The sequence below is a fragment of the Nematostella vectensis genome, chromosome 14, assembly GCF_932526225.1.
Source record: "Nematostella vectensis chromosome 14, jaNemVect1.1, whole genome shotgun sequence".
NCBI lineage: Eukaryota > Metazoa > Cnidaria > Anthozoa > Actiniaria > Edwardsiidae > Nematostella > Nematostella vectensis.
This window is the reverse complement of record NC_064047.1, coordinates 5,975,365-5,992,604: the sequence shown is the minus strand read 5'-3', so window position 1 is coordinate 5,992,604 and position 17,240 is coordinate 5,975,365. Positions and strand designations below refer to the sequence as shown.

The 17,240-nt window shown below is 39.2% G+C and overlaps 2 protein-coding genes across 2 annotated transcripts; both read right to left on the bottom strand.

The window, feature by feature from the left end:
- Nucleotides 1-282: 282 nt before the first annotated feature.
- LOC5513908 (pyridoxal kinase) lies at nucleotides 283-8,294 on the bottom strand. Its single transcript, XM_048722017.1, has 10 exons — nucleotides 8,058-8,294; nucleotides 6,020-6,074; nucleotides 5,217-5,321; nucleotides 4,892-4,975; nucleotides 3,569-3,603; nucleotides 3,364-3,449; nucleotides 2,549-2,594; nucleotides 2,165-2,267; nucleotides 1,698-1,886; nucleotides 283-659 (listed from the first exon to the last, which is right to left on the bottom strand). The coding sequence occupies exons 1-10, from the start codon at nucleotides 8,148-8,150 to the stop codon at nucleotides 547-549; spliced, it is 909 nt and encodes a 302-aa protein (XP_048577974.1). The 5' UTR covers nucleotides 8,151-8,294; the 3' UTR covers nucleotides 283-546.
- Nucleotides 8,295-8,890: 596 nt separating this feature from the next.
- Nucleotides 8,891-12,088, bottom strand: LOC5513909. Its single transcript, XM_001634079.3, has 2 exons — nucleotides 11,931-12,088; nucleotides 8,891-10,204 (listed from the first exon to the last, which is right to left on the bottom strand). The coding sequence occupies exon 2, from the start codon at nucleotides 10,201-10,203 to the stop codon at nucleotides 9,358-9,360; it is 846 nt and encodes a 281-aa protein (XP_001634129.2). The 5' UTR covers nucleotide 10,204; nucleotides 11,931-12,088; the 3' UTR covers nucleotides 8,891-9,357.
- Between the last annotated feature and the right edge of the window lie 5,152 nt (nucleotides 12,089-17,240).

The window sequence follows — 17,240 nt, the reverse complement described above, 5'->3', positions numbered from 1 at the left end:
AGACCACCACCTAACATTGTTTAGGTATCATGAGATCAAATACTCTGTTCTCTTGGCTCTTGGCCTTCTATTTGTTTCCCTGGTGGAAACTAGAAGACAAGCATCTTGTTTCTAAAATTTCTCTCATGCACTGTTGTAGAGGGAAATTTAGAAGACAAAAGATTCTTTTGTCTTTTTGTAAATTTCCCTAATCATTAATACACGAGGGAAATTTGAAAACTAAATCTCCCTCATCATTAATGCATGAGGGAAATTTAGAAACATCTGTTGTTTTCGAGGGAATTTCGTAAGTAATCTACCTTCAGAAAACAAAAGAATCTGAGGTAATCATGGTATTACAAAGTATATTCATGGTTCTAACAAAGTATATTTAATGAGTGAAATAAAAGATGAAAAAAGTTTCTTTTCCTTTGTCAATGTCTAGGACATTTAAGCTGAGGAAAAAGAAAAGACACCCCCCATGCAGGAGCTCCCTAAGACCCCCCCCCCCTTGCCCCACAAGACGTCCTAAATGAATGACCACGTCCTAAATGAATGACCACATCATCATAATATCTGCGCTTTGTGTACAATTTTGCCTTCTCTAATATCATCTAGACTTTGGATTAGTTTCAGTTCCCTTTGTGCCGCAGTAAATGTCTTTCCAGGACCAGTCATGGCTATACGGGAAAAAGAAGTTATTATTAATAATAATTTTTTTTTATGTGCTTGCTACATTAATCATCGTCATTATCATGATCATCATTATCATTATCATAATCATCATCATCATCATGATAATTTTCATCATCACTATGATCGTCACTATCATCATCTTTGACATCTTCAGCATTATTACCATCACCATTATTGCCACCAAAATTTCCATCATCATCATCATCATCATGATAATTTTCATCATCACTATGATTGTCAATATCATAATCTTTGACATCTTCAGCATTATTACCATCACCATTATTGCCACCAAAATTTCCATCATCATCATCATCATCATCATCATCATCATCATAATCATCATCATAATCATCATGATAATTTTCATCATCACTATCATCGTCACTATCATCATCTTTGACATCTTCAGCATTATTACCATCACCATTATTGCCACCAAAATTTCCATCATCATCATCATCATCATGATAATTTTCATCATCACTATCATCATAATTACTATCATCATCTTTGACATCTTCAGCATTATTACCATCACCATTATTGCCACCAAAATTTCCATCATCATCATCATCATCATGATAATTTTCATCATCACTATCATCATAATTACTATCATCATCTTTGACATCTTCAGCATTATTACCATCACCATTATTGCCACCAAAATTTCCATCGTCGTTGTGGTCGTCGTCGTGGTCGTCGTCACCATCATCACTATCATCATTACTATCATCATCTTTGACATCTTCAGCATTATTACCATCACCATTATTGCCACCATAATTTCCATCGTCGTTGTGGTCGTCGTCGTGGTCGTCGTCACCATCATCATTACTATCATCATCTTTGACATCTTCAGCATTATTACCATCACCATTATTGCCACCATAATTTCCATCATCATCATCTCGCCGCCGTCATCGTCGTCGTCGTCATCATCATCATCAATACCATCATTATACAGTAATTTTATACTGTACATAGAGCACGCATTTTATAATTAACACTATACATACCTTTAGCATACTCTATAGTCCGTTTGAGTATTATTTGAACTGTCGACATGGTTTTCTCACAGGCCAGCTGGAGATTGTTTGGGTGCTTGTGTGACCAGGCAAGGAGTAGACTCGCAAACAGATCACCTGTTCCGGTGAATATCACATCTCTCTTAGGAATCTCCATTCTAATGCAAACTTGTTCATCACCTAAAAAACATTCTGAAGTTATCATAACAACCAAAACATACAAAGTGTAGGTTTAATGGCTAGGTTCCACATGGAAAGTGAGAGAGAAGTATTCCGACTTTTATCTTCCAAGCAAGAGGACCAGAGTTCAAACAAGTTTTGGCCAACTTGGGATTTCTTCAGAGTTCTAAAAACCTGGCTCTTTACATCGAGGACTTTGAACCCATTGTCTTCTTGGTTGAGGGTGGTGAAAAAAATTCTCTTTGCAGCAACAATTATGCAACACCATGTACACATACCTCTTATAGAACTACCAAGAGCAACGAGGGTGTCTTCTTTGCCCAAGTCAGAGCTTGTTATTACCACTGTCTTTGTGCCTCTGTCATGAAGAGTTTTCATAGCCTTTGGTTTCAATAAAAGCATCATTAAAAGCCTCACTATAGTAACAATCATCATCATTACATTATCAACATCATCATCAACATCAACAACCTTATTATTAACTGCAGCAGAATAGGACGTCATTACCATCAAACATCCTAAGCATTATTACCATCATTATCATCAAGAACAACAAAATCAGCAGCAGCATTATTATCATAATCAACAAGAACACCAACAAAACAACAACAACATCAAAGACAATTTACTCCCTGGCTACAAACAAAGTAGTACATATGTACCTTAAATGCGTCCTTTTCTGTATTTATTTTAACCCCAGTGAGAAGTCTAAAACAAAGAATAAATTAATTACTACTTGAAGCGAAAAATGCTAGAAAGTATATTCTAAACATAGATGAACAATTCCAAAGGCTGGTCAAAGGATTACGTATTTACTATTGCACAAAGATTGGTAAGAACCAAGCAAAGGAATATTCTGAGCAGAGGAGTTTGCAAGTATAGTTGATCCCATGCTTTCTTTTCGAACTGCAGATGCCTTGTGTGTGATCTTTAGAAAAGATTTTAAAAAGATTCCTCTTACTCACAAAGATGGAGATTCCTGAGATGGGTGTAGTTTTGGGTTGTTTACCATTTAATTCCGGTACTTCTAGTTATTTTGTAAATGGTACAGATTCCTCACACTGGAAAATTTTCGGAAAAAGTGGAGTTACTTGGGAGGTAGTCCGCTATTACCGAGGATACCAGAAATTCCATAAAAATCGTGTACAATTTGCAGTTTTCCATAGGAAATAGGCCCCTATCGTCCACTATTTCCCAGGACCCCAAAAGTAGAATTTCTGGGTACAGATGCAAATGGTACATAACTCAACCTGGAAATTGTGGAATATAGGAAACTTTTACTTACCATTATGGCATCCCGGAAAAACTAGGATCTCATTCCGGAATTTCGGATTAAATGGTAAACAACCTTGGTCTTTTAGGCTCGTCCAGGATAGGGGCTCCAAGACATTTCCCTCTATGGGTGTTGGGAGAAAAGGGAATGCAGTATCTAAACCTTTATAGAATCACACATTGGCATGTTAACATAATCACTTACTCTGCCTCAAACTGATTAGGAGTAACAATGTCCGCAAGAGGAACAAGATGGTCCCGGTAAACAGGGAGAAGTTCTTCAGGAACATACTTCAAATAACAAAACAGCGAGTATTAGGGAGCGACTATCTCTGATAAAAAAGATTCTGCCTTGATATATCAACACCAAAAGTGATAGGTTAAAAAACTTGAAAAACAGTTTTACTTACAAAATGTCCGTTATCACCCATAACAGGATCACAAACTTCAAGAGAAAAAAGAATTAGGTTTCACAAGAAATCACTTTGTATTTGAGCATTTTATGCAACTGAGGACAAATTGTTTAGCTTCACAGCCCACTATTACCCATGAGCCACCATTACCCATGAATCACTATTATCCATGAGCCACCATTACCCATGAATCACCATTACCCATGAGCCAACATTACCCATTAGCTGCCATTACCCATGAATCACCATTACTCATGAGCCACCATTACCCATGAGCCATCATTACCCATGAATCACCATTACCCATGAGACACCATTACCATTGAATCACCATTACTCATGAGCACCAATTACCCATGAATCACTATTACCCATGAGACACCATTACCATTGAATCACCATTACCCATGAGCCACCATTTTTATTGAATCACCATTACCCATGAGACACCATCACCATTGAATCTCCATAACCCATGAGCATCAATTACCCATGAATCACTATTACCTATGAGACACCATTATCATTGAATTTCCGTTACCCATGTGCCACCATTACCCATGAATCACTATTACCCATGAGACACCATTACCCATGAATCACCATTACCCATGAGCCACCATTACCCATAAATTACCATTACCCATTATGGTGGCACAACAAGGTTGTTTTGGCTAAACAGCAGGTTTGACATGCAACTACATTAAGCAAGTACTCGGTAAGGCTTATTTTAGCCATAGCGACGGGTATTAGTTTAGAAGATGTACAGCTTGCGCTCAACTATTGAAAAGGAATAAATTCTTTAGTTTTCAAATTATCTTGAAAATACTTTCAAAATGACTATCTGGAATTTATTTTTGTGCAACCTTTTGTCCCTATCACACAAGTTGCCTTAGGGTTTGGAGGTTTGGACTTAGCAGGGGGCGTAAATTTGGGGATGGACCTTTACCTTTGGAGGCAAGAGTGCAATAATTTTTTCAAAGGTTGCGAGGACAATTATGGCGTAAAAAAAGATTCATCAATCGCGAAGTTTGACAGGTCAGTTTTAAGCCAACAATTTGTGAATTTTAAGCCAACAATACTGTGAATTTAGAAAAAAAACATCCCGTAGATGTTTTGAGATGTTTATTTTAATATAAAAATATTGTTTCCAATTAATAAAATCTAAAAAAATATATATTAAAATTGCCAAAAATGAGTCTTCTATAGGGAACTTAGTAAAAAATGTTGGCCAAAACAACCTTGGCATGCCACCTTAACCACCACGGGTAAACACACTTGGATTCTCAAAGTACAATGTTACTTGAACAAAGGGCTTACCGTAAATTAGTTTGGGATTCTCATTTCTAAGATGGTGTATGACTTGTAGTACCTCATCCAAAAATGACTTTGAGCCAACATATCCTAATGATATAATAAAAACGATATGTTCAGTATGTCAAAGCTGCTTATGCTGGTAGACAGCTGTGGAATCATGAATGCAACCAGAATGTTTGGTAAACTTTCTTGCTCAACCTATCAAATCTAGCTCCCAATTATGTACAACTCTAGACCGATAACCCTCCCACAACCTTTTAATATTCCTTAAATTTATTTAACTGTCCAAGGAGCTCATATTAGGAATAAGTATCAATTCTTTTCATACCTGTCAATAAATGCGAGTAGCTGTCAATGTTGTTTAGTTTTAGGCCATCACAAAGTTCCTTCAATTCATTGGAGTTAAGCACTTGTCCTTTGAAATGTTCATAACCTGAAACACAAACAAAGCCCATGAAACAAAAACAATGCCCATCAAACACAAACAACACCCATGAAACACAAACAACACCCATGAAAATCAAACAACGCCCATGAAACACAAACAGGACCCACAAAACACAAGCAACACCCATGAAACACAAACAACACCCATGAAACACAAACAGCACCCACGAAACACAAACAACACCCATGAAACACAAACAACACCCATGAAACATGAAACACCAATAGCAAATGGCCATGAAACATGAAATGCAAATAGCAAATGCCTATGAAACATGTAACACAAAGAGCACCCATGAAATATGAAATGCCAATAACATGTGGTAAAGGTCTTGAATATTTTTTACGCAAACCCTAACCCTAACCACAAACCAAGGAAAAAGAGTGGAAAAGCAAAAGGCATCAAACGTAGTAGAGAAGAGATATACATATGCAAATACTAAATAAATCAAAAACAATGCAAACAATTCAAACTTTATTAAATTGCTGGAGTTTTGTTTATTGGTATTTTCTCGGTGAAGGTAGCTTGGAAGATAAAAAACAAGGATGTTGTTTTGTTTGTGACCAGTCTAAAGCTGTGACAGATGCAGAATTGGAAGAATTCAAATGTCGTGATTGACGTCCAGCGAAAACAGACTCATGAATGAAAGACACAGGGTGCCCCTGAAAACGGGTATACTCTACCTGTGTGATTTGACAATTGAACTGAATTAATTGTATCAACTTCAAAGCCTAACACCTGACAAAAAAGAAACATTTTAGCAATAAAATAATGTTTAAGTCTATGAGACTAGCTCTACAAGGTTAACTGTTAACTCAACCAGTTTAGCAGGTAGTCTTCTGGTTTTCAGCCTCATTCATTATAGTCTTTAAGAACTCTCCAGAAAAGCAGATGGGGGTGATCGTCACATTTTTTAGGGTATAAAATTTCGACCAACTGCCATCCCTAAGGGGGTATTAAAGGATTTTTTCGATATTAACATCTGTTAGTGTATAGAATTCTACCAACTGCTATTCCTAAGGGGAGGTTTAACGTTTTTTCTGGTTCTGTTAGGGCCTTGCGCACGGTGTTGCGCAAGCCTGGCTCAACAAGGAATTTCTCGACATTTCGTTTTAGATTTACTGCTATTTCTTAAGTATTGCGTTATACGTATCCGGAATTTCGGATATAAAAGTTTGATTATCGTAGTTTTTAAAAATAGTCATACTATTTTTCTAATCTAATAGAAAACCTCGATATTTTGTTGTCGAAGTATGGACGTTATGTAGTTATCAACAACTGCTGCGTAACATTTGAACGCTGCAAATGTGTTTTTTTTTTTTTTGACTAGTTTTGCACTATCGCGCAATTTTTTTGCCCTAGCTTGTTTTTGTCTTCTTTTGCCCTATCACGCATGTTTTTGCCCTATGTCGCACTTTTTTGCCTTTTTTGCCCTATTGCGCACTTTTTTGCCTTTTTTTGCCCTATCGAGCGCCTCTCTAGAATCCTGCTATAAAAAAAATCAAAATTTAATCCAGCTTCGGAAAATTCAGATTATGGGAGCTCTATCATTGAACAATTTAGGCTTCTAAAATTATTTTCGTTATAGAATGTATATTTCTCCATGCTTTAAAGTTTGCAATATTCAAACTTGAACGGGCGAATTCTTGTCTTGCATAAGAAGATGAGAAGCAAGAACGCTGCTTATCGCTCCCGTCTGTTCACATTTCTCTTCCTCTTTCTATAAAAAGGACAGCATCTTAAAGAGAATTTCAAGTGCATTCCATTTATGATATTGATCAAACTACAAAAGAAAAAGTTTCTTTTTAATTAGCAAAAAGATGGAGCAATGTTCATAAAAAATGGGCTTTAAAAAGGCCCGTTTTTATGGCACTGTTTTTATTTCGATATATTTTTTAATGTTTTTGAAATTTTTCTAATTTTTTTAATGTTTTTGAAATCTTAAACTTTTGATTCGAGATGCACATTAGACAAAGGTTATCCAAATAAAATAAAAAGTGTGTAGCTTTCTCGAGATCGAAGTTATTATCATAAACCTAGTGTTATAATTTTTGTTACGCTCTGATGCGCAACACCGTGCGCAAGGCCTTATCTCTAAGGATATAAAATTGGACTAACTGCTATTCCTAAGGGGATATTTAACGTTTTTTCTGATTCTGATTAGGGTTAAGAATTCCTTTGACCACACCCAATTTGCTATCCCTTAGGGGTAAGCATGTCTGTTGACCAGGCCAAAAGTGCCCCCACTTAGGGTTAAAATCGATTTTGCCAATGATCTCCCCCATCTGTTTTTATCGGAGTCCCCCCAGGCATTATACTAAATTTTTTCAACATGTTCGGGGATAAATTACTGTTGAATTAGCTTGGAACATTTTGCTTAGAAAATCACTTTTTAACGTATTTAGTTACATAGTTTGCATCCCCCCTTCACTCCCCAGTAAATAAAAGCAATCAATAAGGCTTTCTCCAGTGCAAAAAGTGCTAGCATGGCGGCCCACACCGCATTTTGTAAAACATATTGGGAATAACTAGGAATTAGCTCGCCATCAAGCCAATTGTCTGGTGGCTAAACGAGGTACAGGCGATGCTAGCTGATGTTAGGAACTTTAGCAGGTATCCAAATAATCAGGGCTCTTGCAAGAAATAATCTGCAATAGCAGATGGCATTTAAAAGTAAGATATATATAGGACTCATTGCACTTCTGTGTTGTAGCGACTCACTTGTAGCGGAAACGTTGCAGATTTGTTCCCGACGTACCCAGAGACAACGTGGCTCTGAATAGATAACACCCGGCAGAGAGGGCCGTTTGACATGTTTGATACCTTTAACTAGCGATAACTCCAACAACTTCTAACTTACAATCCACAATAAACGTAAAGCAACACAAGAAATATCTCACGTACAACTCACGTGTGAATGAAATCAGTATACCGGGCATTGGTAGCCGCGCTTCTATGTATACCACAGGTAGCCCAAGAACTGCAATCCATTAGAAAAGGGGGAGGAGAGGTGTGGTTTCAGTCGGGCATGGTTTTTTTCTTGTCGCCAAGCCGTGCAAGATTTTTTTTAATGTTGTATGCATCTTTTTCTGTCCGGTTCGGGCTGCATGCATTTAGTTTCCAGGCTTTTCGTTATACCCCCCCCCCCCCCTTCACTTTTCTGATGGTCCATTCCTAACCAAGTGCAACCGAAGAGTCATGGCTACCACTCCCTAAGGAGATACCTGTCACACAATCCAGTAAACACATAAGGGATTGGGGGAGGGAGGAGAGGGGGGTTAAGCTCCAGTTAGGTGTGGCCTGCTATGATTTAAAGCCTTTCATTGTTCTAGATCAAATGACTGTAGGTAGGGTGCGCAAGGGAGTGGGTATTTCTTATAGTCTGTATCTACTGCAGTATGTTTTATATATTGGTGGCTCCTCCTTCCAAGAAATCTATACCCTTTCCTAAAAGATCTATGAGTCTCCTCCCTCCCTCTCAGTAGATCATGGGTACACACCCTGCCTGTCTAATCAAAGGTGTACATCAAATGCACAAGCAAACAAACAACACATTAATTTATGACAATTTCTTTGTTGTTTCATTCACATATATTAATCTTAAACATTAAAGTAATTTTACATTATATATTGGATATACAGTTGTCTGATTATAATGTTTCTACCTACATTTTGTTAGACGCAATTAATAACTAACCAGCTGCAGGGGTGTAGCCAGGGGGTTGGTCAAGGGGGCTGCCCCCCCCCCCTTCTACCAGCCAAAAATACAGTAAATGTATAAGACATTATCTAAAATACAGGAGAAAATGCCTTGTAAGGGCCTTTTGGGTCCCCTCCTGTTAAAAATCCTGGCTACGCCGCTGAGCTGCTTTTGTGAGCCTGTACCATTCTACAATTTTTTTTTAAATCGTTAAGGAAATGACCTCTAAGAGAAGACATGTCCCCTGTCCCAAGTTTCTTAATGTTTTTGTTTAGTGCCTCCCCCACAATATTTTGAGGCAGCCCTGAGATGCGGAGGATGTTATGACATAACTTTCCTGATATACTCTTTTGCATTTAGCATTACTCTCTCAGTCAACTCTACCTCCATTTCATTGTGCAAGCGCACTTTGGGAACACCTTTTGGTCTTTTGTCTGCTTCTACTTTAACAAATCCCATTTTCTCAAAAAATGGGACAACATCTTGGGGACAACTAAAAATTGTTAGCTTTTCTATTCCTAGCTCTTTAGCTGTTTCCATAGCAAAAGCACAGATTCCTTTGCCAAGCCCATTCCCTCTGTATTCTGGCTTGACAATCAAAAATGATATCACTCCTTCTTTAGGAGAATGCTTGGGTTCTTCTTTCTGTTTCAAAAGGAAAGGAAAGTCATCTAGCATGTCTGGGTCAAGGCCAGCAAGCTTTGCAGCTTTCTTCGCAGACTCTATTGGGACTCCCACTTTGATCATCTTTGCAAATTTCTTGTAGCTGTGAGGGATACCTCTTGGTTTGACAGGAATTGCACAATGTGCAACTACTTCCTTTCTAATTAGACCATCTGTGACTGCAATCAAATGGCAGGGGAGATTGGCACTTGACTTTAGAAGGCTTGCTTTCACATTGCCATCAAAATGAGGATCACCATAATTGTTTGGCCATTGCAGAAGTAGTAAATCTGCGGTTGGGTCTACAAGGTTAGAGGTGTTATGTAGGCGATAGAACTTCACTTTTCCATTCTTCTGGTTGTATTTGAGGACCAATGCTGTTGCACCAAGACCAGCTATTAATGAAATGCTTAGCTGTGGTGCCTTGAAGTATGTTGCAGAAAGAATCGCTGCACCCAAACCAACCGCAACAACGACAGAATTCAATGATGGTATGGGAATCATCCTGCAATCCATCAATCATTTATTAAAGCACAATTTAAAGCATATGCTAAATAATAGGACTGTAGAGTTATGCCGTTAATGACAGATTGCAATGCTCAACTCGTTAAAGTTCTTAAAACCTTTCACTTATATCAATCTAGCTAAAAGAAAGCATAAGATAAACTTTCAAATTCTAAAAAGGGAACTGAATTTGATTGAAATTTGAATTTTCTATAGATCTTTGAAAATTTTACTGGCCGTGCGAAATGAATCGAGTGAATAATTTCAAGTTTCGGCGGGAAACTCTAAAGCAATGTATTTTTCTATCTGTTAAAATTCAGAGACGGCAATACCACAAAATATTGGCGAAGTGTTTTCTATTGCAATGCTACCCACAATGAATCGTAGAATAATTTAAAATTGAGAATTGTATGCAAAAAAAAGAAAATATTGTTTTGTTGTAGGCCATTCTTGATTGTGCATGCAGCGTGGTCGCACAATACAAAAAACAATTTAAAGAATACAAAATATTTGCTAAATTTTGCAGATTTGTTTCCTGAAGTTGAATAATCATTTGACTACCAGGTTAAGATAAAAAGATGACTGTAAAACTTGTAACCATACACAATGATCTTCAGCAATAACTAAGAAAATATGAAGACAGGAACCGATTTAATCTTTTGGAAAGATAAGATTTTTTATATATTATCAAACCTGTCAACCTACTAAAATCTCAAGGCTTGAAAATTTTTTTGAGGGGGGTGGGGTATATTCTTTTTTGGGGGGAAGGGGTGGGTTTAACTTTGCAGGTTTTTGCTGTATAGAAAACGTGGGTGTTAGATAAATTGCGCTACGCAAGGGAATTCTTGTTTCAAATATTTTAATAGAAAATAGGCAAAATGACGATTTTCTATAAAATAATTTTTCGGAAGCGATAAAAAGCGCTACAAAGCGGGAGATTTGGTGCTCAACGCGGGAGAGCGGGAGAAGGGGTCCAAAATCTTGAGACTCCCGCCTAATGCGGGGGGAGAGTTGACAGGTATGTATTATTGACATGACATGACAATAATAAAGTCATGGAAACAAACCATTTAATTCAATGAAATCATACTGAGTGCTCTGAATAAAGTACTGTTTATCAAAAAATTAACAGCAGGCGCCTGAAAACCCTAAACAAAGTCATTATTATCAAGGAATAAGTTTCTTTTGCTATTGGAAAAAGCCATTAGAAAACAATTTAGTACTCCCAAAACAAAGGAAAACGCGGATTCATACAAAGTGGTAGGCCGCAGAGTAAACCATTAAAATTAAAAGGTAGGCACATTAGCGAATGTCGAAATAAATTGAGGATATAAAAACAACTTGAGTGAACCTGACGTTTGTCGCGAAACTAACCAGTGTTTTGCAAAAAATACCTTAGGCCGCGAGCTGGAACGGGACCAAAAGAAAATAGAGAAATTCGCACTGTATCTTTTATCATATTCCTTGCGATTTGACAAATTGCGTTTCCTATTAGCGTCTCGCCGATAGCAATGTCAATTTATCGCTTGTATGTGAGAGAAGCCCATAAAGAACTCGGATCTGAAGTCAATTATGATAAAAATAAAAGGCAAAGGATGCAGTTTTTGATAGTGAAAGGTGATGGAAATACCAACTCTAAAAAAAGCGCAACCACTAAAATTATCGATGAAACAGCACGGGGTGTGATGATTCACCAACTGATTGCACATAGCGTAGGTTCTTCTTACCTGTGGATGCGAGATTGGTGAGAATATTTTCTTCTTCTGGGGACAGCTGCCAGCGGATAGCGAAAAGCTCTTGACGAGTTCCGCGCGCGCTTCCGGTTGTATGTTTTAGAGCGGAAGACGGGGCCTGGCACTAAATTTCATCGCCTCATTCCTAAAGGAGGAAACCACAGGGGTCTTCGGTTTTGCCTGACCATATCATCGGCGAGTTTTGTTCACTTTGTGCTGTTGTTCTTGGGAGAGCGCCCGGTACTAAGCCGTAAAAACTACGAAAGCCCATGAGGGCCAACCATAGTTTTTGTTGACAACATCTCACCTTTGGTCACGACTTTGAACTACATAGTCGGGTCGCGTAGCGCACAAAAAGAGCTCAATCTATACACAGCGGACAAAACCACCAAACTTGGTATAATTATAGCCTATGAGATGGTAATTAATATTGAGACCGTGCCCACCGGTACCATTAGCTGATCCGATAGATAAAGAGCAATTCTTTTTTTTAGAAAAACGTAGGAAGAAACCACCGGACAGCCTCTATCTGCTGGTGTGCGTCGGACCTTGTGGTCTGCGTCGACAGTTGATTAATTAATAAAACCTTTAAAAGAAAAAGTCGACAACAACGCAGATTTATGTTTTTTAGAACGATATTTCGGCAGGCCAATACCTGCCTTCTTCAGGTTATAAATGAGTTACAATGGCATGTTATAGCTAGTATATGTACAAAGTTCATTGATGATTAACTAACAAAAGGTAAAAATAGTAATTGAGTGACAAAGTACAAAGTTCATTGATGATTAACTAACAAAAGGTGAAAATAGTAAATTAGTGACTTATGGAAGATGGTAAATAGGGTGGTGTGGATTACTAAGTAGCTAAACGGTTTCTTCACGCCGGTTGAGGCCACCGGGTTCAAGAGTGCCAGCGCGAGCTATCAGTGTGGCTTCTCTTGCTTTGCGGATGGAGTCGCGGTTATTTCTTATTTTTTCAATAGGTATTAGCTCTATGTCAGAAGCGGAGTGGTTGGGTTTTAGGAAGTGTTCAGCGGCGTGGGTTGGTATGGATCGAGATTGAGAGTCTACAGTTCTGCGGTGGTCATTAAAGCGTTCTTTTAATTTGCGTTTAGTTTCCCCAATATATTGAAGATTACAGCGGTTACATTGAATCATATAAATCACGTTTTTAGTATTGCAGGTTATGTGGGAGGTTATAGGTCGTGTTTCACCTGTTGAGAAAAATGTGTAGCTTGTAAGGCCATCGGTTCTAATATAGGGGCAGGTTAGGCAGTTTTTTCCGCAACGGAAAGCACCGGGAGGTTGGTTGGTGGGAGAGCGGTCGGAAGGTAGCTTGGCTTTAACGAGGATGTCGCGGAGGTTAGGTGAGCGGCGAAAGGCGACAAGAGGGGGCTCAGTGAAAACCTTATGGCATCGCTTAGACGAGAGTAGAAGGTTGTAGTTTCTACGGATTATGTTGTTGATGTTAGGTAGTGTAGGGTTATAGGTAGTGACAAAGGGGATGCGACGGGAGTTTTTGTGGTTGTTATTATTAGGGCGTAGGGCGTCAATGCGGGAAATGTTAGCAACGCGTAGGATTTGTCTCTTGAGAAAAGCGGGTTTATAGCCACGCTTGAGGAGGTAGTTGGTGAGTTCATTGCAGCGGTTATTAAAGCTTTCTTCTGTAGAACAAATGCGGCGAATACGGAGGGCGAGGCTATAGGGGATGGCCTTTTTGGTGTGATGAGGATGGCAAGATGAAAAAAGAAGGTGTTGGTGTTTGTCAGTAGGTTTGGAGTAGAGGTCAGTTTCGATTTTACTATTAACAAGGGAGACATTAACGTCAAGAAAAGGTACATTGTTATAGGAGTGGGAGCTTGTAAATTTAATGGTGGGATGTAGATTGTTAAGATAATCTACAAAAGCGTTCAATTTGTCTAGGCCCTCAGTCCATACAACAAAAATATCGTCGATGTATCTTAACCACGTATGGGGTTTGTAGGGGGCGTCACGCAAAGCGTTGGTTTCAAATAGACCAAGAAAGAGACAGGCGAAAGAGGGTGCCATGCGTGTGCCCATTGCGGTGCCATGCTTCTGGAGGTAGTGTTTGTCATTAAAGGAGAAGTTGTTCATTTGGAGGATCATGCGGATTAAATCACAAATAGTGCCAGCAGGGATGGGGTTAGTGTTACATGTGCGAAGGAAGTGGTGACAAGCGTTGATGCCATCATTATGTGGAATATTAGTATAGAGGCTAGAGACGTCGAGTGTGACCAGGAGAGAGTCTGTTGGTAGGTTGCTGAGTGTTAATAAAATGTTTAAGAAGTGGTTAGTGTCTTTAACGTATGATGGAAGTTTACTTACTAATGGCTGGAGGTAGTAGTCTACAAATTCTGAGATGCGTTCGGTGGGGTGGGAGTTGGAGGAAATAATGGGGCGTCCAGGATTACCATGTTTATGTATTTTAGGGAGTATGTAAAACCGTCCAGGTTTAGAGTCTTTGGGTGTGAGGTAGGATTTAGTGTCCTGATTAATTATTCCGTCCGTGTGCATTCGGTTGATGTAAGTTGTGACTCGTTTTTGTATGTCATTAGTAATGTCGGCATCTAATTGTGTGTAGAATTTAGTGTCATTAAGTTGTCTATTACATTCATTAATATACCAGTCTTTGTCCATTACGACTGTGCCGGATCCTTTGTCTGCGGGTTTGATTATGATGTCTTGTCTTTGGTTGAGTTGTGTTAAAGCGTTACGTTCACCAGGTGTGATGTTAGAGCGAGTCTTGTTAAGTGTAGAGTTTTGTATCTGTAGTTTGACAGAATTAAGGAAGGTGTCGAGTGAGTTATCCCTGCCTGAGGAGGGAGTCCAAGTGCTTTTGTTACGGAAAGGGTTAAATGAGCTGTCAAAAGAGAGAGTATCATTATCATTGGGTTTGTCTTCATTAAAGAAATATTCAGCTAGTCGCATCCTACGATTGAAATCATATATATCAGCGTTGACTTGAGACCAGTCGATTTTGCGTGGTGTAGGGCAAAAGGTAAGGCCGCGAGCAAGAACAGAAGTTTCGTCGGGCGATAGAGAAGTGCTGGAGATGTTTATTACCGATGTGCTGTCAAGAGTAACAACGGAGTTGTTTTTACGTCGTCTTCGTCTACGGCGGCGTCGGCGCTGAGGGGCTGGTGTCGCAACCGGTGGTGGGTTAGTATTAGGAGCGGCTTGGGGAGTAATAGTAGACGTATTATCGTTGTCGGGATTAGGGAGATTACGGCGAGAATATTTGTTATTGCGGCGGTTTTCTAAGAGCGATTTAAGCGAGAGAGCCATGGAATCTAGTTTGCGACAGTAAAATATGTAAGCGTTGTTAGTACATGACCTTTCTAATAATGTTCTGTGATGGAGGAGTTCCTGAGATGATGCGGCGATCTTTCTATTGCACTCTCTTGTTAACAATTTTAGGTGCTTGGTAGCGGCGTTGCGTGAGATGAAGTACCATTGTCTGTTGAAGTTCCTATCGTGAGATCTTATTGGTGGTCGGGGCAGAATGGGTTGATGTACCTTTTCTTGACGTTAATGTCTCCCTTGTTAATAGTAAAATCGAAACTGACCTCTACTCCAAACCTACTGACAAACACCAACACCTTCTTTTTTCATCTTGCCATCCTCATCACACCAAAAAGGCCATCCCCTATAGCCTCGCCCTCCGTATTCGCCGCATTTGTTCTACAGAAGAAAGCTTTAATAACCGCTGCAATGAACTCACCAACTACCTCCTCAAGCGTGGCTATAAACCCGCTTTTCTCAAGAGACAAATCCTACGCGTTGCTAACATTTCCCGCATTGACGCCCTACGCCCTAATAATAACAACCACAAAAACTCCCGTCGCATCCCCTTTGTCACTACCTATAACCCTACACTACCTAACATCAACAACATAATCCGTAGAAACTACAACCTTCTACTCTCGTCTAAGCGATGCCATAAGGTTTTCACTGAGCCCCCTCTTGTCGCCTTTCGCCGCTCACCTAACCTCCGCGACATCCTCGTTAAAGCCAAGCTACCTTCCGACCGCTCTCCCACCAACCAACCTCCCGGTGCTTTCCGTTGCGGAAAAAACTGCCTAACCTGCCCCTATATTAGAACCGATGGCCTTACAAGCTACACATTTTTCTCAACAGGTGAAACACGACCTATAACCTCCCACATAACCTGCAATACTAAAAACGTGATTTATATGATTCAATGTAACCGCTGTAATCTTCAATATATTGGGGAAACTAAACGCAAATTAAAAGAACGCTTTAATGACCACCGCAGAACTGTAGACTCTCAATCTCGATCCATACCAACCCACGCCGCTGAACACTTCCTAAAACCCAACCACTCCGCTTCTGACATAGAGCTAATACCTATTGAAAAAATAAGAAATAACCGCGACTCCATCCGCAAAGCAAGAGAAGCCACACTGATAGCTCGCGCTGGCACTCTTGAACCCGGTGGCCTCAACCGGCGTGAAGAAACCGTTTAGCTACTTAGTAATCCACACCACCCTATTTACCATCTTCCATAAGTCACTAATTTACTATTTTCACCTTTTGTTAGTTAATCATCAATGAACTTTGTACTTTGTCACTCAATTACTATTTTTACCTTTTGTTAGTTAATCATCAATGAACTTTGTACATATACTAGCTATAACATGCCATTGTAACTCATTTATAACCTGAAGAAGGCAGGTATTGGCCTGCCGAAATATCGTTCTAAAAAACATAAATCTGCGTTGTTGTCGACTTTTTCTTTTAAAGGTTTTTTTTAGAAATCTGGTGTTGCGGGTACCCTGTGGTGAGATTTTCATACCTTTTCATGAGGCAAAAAAAAAAGCACATATTTGAAAACGATTTCTATCATTTCTCTATCGAATTCCGAACAAAAAAAAACGTATAAATAGCTATAAAAAGCTACATTTGAAAAAGAAGGAAATCTACTGGAACCCAGGCTCCGCGCGGCCTTTTTTTTTGCATCCCTCTTGCTATGTGGACTTTAAAAGCACACTAGCATACACACACTGGAACCAGTCGGGCCAAGACGGGACGCTAGCACAGTCTATTACCCGTGCAGTTCGGCAACCATGGACAGCTGTTTCGTCCTTATTAGGACTCGTCAGCATGGCATAGCCGGTTTGCCTCAGTTAAACTTCATCGTCAAAAAAACTGCAAAAAACTGCAAAAAAAAAAAACGGCTATGCCATGGTTGCCGAACTGCACGGGTAATAGACTATGCTAGTGTGCTTTTAAAGTCCTCTTGCTAACATACTGGTGCACATGA

Bases quoted from the DNA above. Each gene is read 5' to 3' on its own strand.
- LOC5513909 (XM_001634079.3), bottom strand. From the start codon at position 10,203: ATGATTCCCATACCATCATTGAATTCTGTCGTTGTTGCGGTTGGTTTG.
- LOC5513908 (XM_048722017.1), bottom strand. From the start codon at position 8,150: ATGTCAAACGGCCCTCTCTGCCGGGTGTTATCTATTCAGAGCCACGTT. The intron at 6,075-8,057 runs GTGAGTCGCTAC...CTTTTTTGTCAG, and splicing joins CTGCAACGTTTCCGCTACAA to GTGTTAGGCTTTGAAGTTGA. The intron at 660-1,697 runs GTATGTATAGTG...TTTCCCGTATAG, and splicing joins GACTATAGAGTATGCTAAAG to CCATGACTGGTCCTGGAAAG.